The sequence below is a fragment of the Ictalurus punctatus genome, chromosome 29 (assembly GCF_001660625.3).
Source record: "Ictalurus punctatus breed USDA103 chromosome 29, Coco_2.0, whole genome shotgun sequence".
NCBI classification, from domain to species: Eukaryota; Metazoa; Chordata; class Actinopteri; order Siluriformes; family Ictaluridae; genus Ictalurus; species Ictalurus punctatus.
This window is the reverse complement of record NC_030444.2, coordinates 879,515-882,762: the sequence shown is the minus strand read 5'-3', so window position 1 is coordinate 882,762 and position 3,248 is coordinate 879,515. Positions and strand designations below refer to the sequence as shown.

At 40.9% G+C, this 3,248-nt stretch overlaps 1 protein-coding gene across 3 annotated transcripts in view; it reads left to right on the top strand.

Moving 5' to 3' along the window:
* The window catches only part of mtus1b (microtubule associated tumor suppressor 1b), a 26,672-nt gene extending 24,316 nt beyond the window's left edge, over positions 1-2,356 (top strand). For all 3 annotated transcript variants that reach the window (XM_053677390.1, XM_053677389.1, XM_053677391.1), the window contains 3 exons: positions 24-140; positions 213-310; positions 1,463-2,356. In XM_053677390.1, the coding sequence (XP_053533365.1) occupies positions 24-140; positions 213-310; positions 1,463-1,628 (381 nt within the window). In that variant the 3' untranslated portion in view covers positions 1,629-2,356. The remainder of the gene's footprint in view (positions 1-23; positions 141-212; positions 311-1,462) is intronic.
* The last annotated feature ends 892 nt before the right edge of the window (positions 2,357-3,248 follow it).

The window sequence follows — 3,248 nt, the reverse complement described above, 5'->3', positions numbered from 1 at the left end:
GTTTAATTTCTCTGTTTCTGTAGAGAGACTCTCGGGTTGTGTATCTGGAGCAGGAACTAGACAGTCTGAAGGTGGTGTTGGATATAAAAACTAATCAACTCCATCAGCAGGACAAGAAACTGATGCAGATGGACAAGCTGGTGAGCCCACACACACACACACACACACACATTTTCTTAAAGCATAAATATCACTCATTCATTTGTTTATAGATCGAGACCAACGTGAAACTGGAGGAGTTTGTTACGAAGCTTAAGCAGGAGAATGAGGACTATAAAGCCCGCATGGACAAACACGCAGAGCTGTCCAGGTACACACTTTGTCATGCGCTGTGTTATATACATGTGTGTTATGCTAATCTGTGAAGTTAACATTGCTAACCAGTAATGCGAGCAAATGACTGGCAGTGTGATGAGTATCATGCTATTGAGTAGAAGGTTTTTAGCTAATTGCAGGCTGTCCAGCAAATAAAGGGGGAAGAAAGAAAGATTGGATGAATTTACACATCTGACTAAACAAAGTGGCCACAACTTTGACAGAAATTAGAAGGTTTCGTGGCATTCTCAATCTCCTCAGCTATAGCTCCTGCCAATCTCTCTTTCACCCACCCATAGAATCCAAACATTCCCACATTGATCCACCTACAGATGCCAGCAAATGTACCATTCTGTAGCCATTCTACCAGCCTGTAAACCCCGCCCACAACCCATCCATTCACCCACTGATGCCACCCATACCCTATCCATCTACCCATGACCTTAGTAATCCCCCAGCCATCCAATGTCCACCTTTAGATCCCACCATTCCCCCATCCATCAAGCTATGGATCCCACCAGTCCCCATCCATCTACCTATAGATACCACCAATCCCTCATCCATCAACCTATAGATCCCACCAGTCCCCCATCCATCAACCTGTAGATCCCACCAGTCCCCCATACATCAACCTATAGATCCCACCAATCCCCCATCCATCTACCTATAGATCCCACCAATCCCCCATCCATCAACCTATAGATCCCACCAATCCCCCATCCATCAGCCTATAGATCCCACCAATCCCCCATCCATCCTCCTATAGATCCCACCAATCCCCCATCAATCTACCTATAGATCCCACCAATCCCCCATCCATCAACCTATAGATCCCACCAATCCCCCATTTATCCATGCCCTTATTCCATCAATCCCCTTACCAACCCCTACCTTAAATCAAGACATTTATTCCATCCTATTCATCTATCACCTGTCCTTTTAACCATCTATCTGTCTTATCTATTCACCAAATTATGTATCATTTATCTGTACATCTACCCAACCATCCATTATCAATCTGCTAACTCATATATAACTCCCCCTTCCTTTACATGTGATTACTGGACAGTTGCTGCCTGCATATTATGACATTTCTGTTTCAGACAACGCTAAACTTTCACATTTTTCTCTGTGGCTCCCTCTTTAGGCAGTTATCCACAGAGCAGGCGATGCTCCAGCAGACACTTCAGAAAGAGTCAAAAACCAACAAAAGGCTCTCAATGGAGAACGAGGAGCTGCTGTGGAAACTGCACAATGGCCTTTCACCCCGAAACTCTGCTTCCTTTCCCAGCTCCCCTGTTTCGCCTAGATGACCTTTGACCCTGAACCTCCATAGACTTTTTATCTGTCCTGTGAGTGACTTGTACGGTTTTTAAAGACCTCACCTCTCTGTTTCCTGGAATGACCAATGTTCTAGCGAGAACATACATTTGGGACAGAGCCCATGTTGCACAGACGCACTTCCAGACCGAGGAACATGCCTTTTTCTGCCACTTTTCTTTCCTGTTTATTTTGATTCATTCTTTTTTTAAAGGAGGAAACATACCTCAGGGTTTGTATATAGACTTATTCTCCTCCTCCACCACGGAGTTTGCATTTCACTTTTATTTCCAAAATGTAGGAAGACATTGTATTCATGAGTCAAAAGGATGAAGCTTAAATATGCCTGAAATGTAACCAACACACAACACTGAAGATATTTCATTATACACTATAGTCTGAGATTAATTCAGAAATAAACTGGTAGATATAAAAAAAAAAAAACCTATGAATATTAATTATATAAACTTGAATGCTGTTTCCTTTTTACGATACCAGCTACTGATCCATGTTCTAAATAATATCGCATGCACAGAAATCCAAATAACTATCCGGCCTATCTCCTAAAGCTCTTGAATGTATTGCCCTAAGATGCTTTTACCTTAATGGCTTGAACTGGAAAGTTTTTCAAAGTGAATGTCTCCTTCATTTCAAACCCAATGACTTTGACCATTTTGTGTTTTTATTTCAATTAATGCATTAAACATAATCTGAACACTGAGTTTGACATGTCTGGGTTATTCATGGTGTTTCCTTTTGGGGTGATTTTTCTGAGCAGTCCTGACATCTAGTGGTTAAAACAGTGTATTACCACTGATTAAGCGCTTTCTCTGGTCAGTGTTGTGGTGGATCCCATCAATCCATCAACCTGTAGATCCCAACAGCCCACCAACCACATGCCCACAGACCCATCCCCCATCCATCCAACTTCCACCTCCAGATCCTAACAATCCCCCATCCATCTTCCTATAGATCCCACCAATCCAGAGATGAATTTTTTAAAAAAGTATATTAGTTTTAAACAATGATTTGATAATCATTTATGATTTTATTAAGTTATAATTTTTTATGTTAACTATCTTTTCAGAAACACCGACATCTGCTGGTCAGATGCTGTAACTACAACACCAGATTAAATACTATTACTTGCCTATATAAAGTATTTTATGCAAGTATTTCCATATTCACATAAAATGCGTTTTTATGACTTGAGTTAAAATGACAAAACTGCAGCTCCAGGTTCATCCCAGATTACAGATTCTTCAAGATGTTGAACTGTGTCTATTTAAAAACATAGTGAAAGTTTAGGACTAATTGCGATGTGAGAAGTTGAAATAAGAAGGTGATGTGAAACAGGTGAAGCAATCGTATAATCATAGTATATAAGGAGCCTCCAAAAAAGGCAGAGTCCTTTAAAAGCAAGGACGGGTTGAGGCTTGCCAATCTGCCAATAGATGAGTCAGCGAATAATCCAACACTTTGAGAAGAACATTCCCCAAAGACAAATCTGTAGGATTTGGGGCGTTTCATCTTCTACAGTGTACAATATAATTAAAAGATTCCTGGAATTCGGTTAAATCTCAGTGCGTAAAGGGCGAAGCCGAAAACCACTT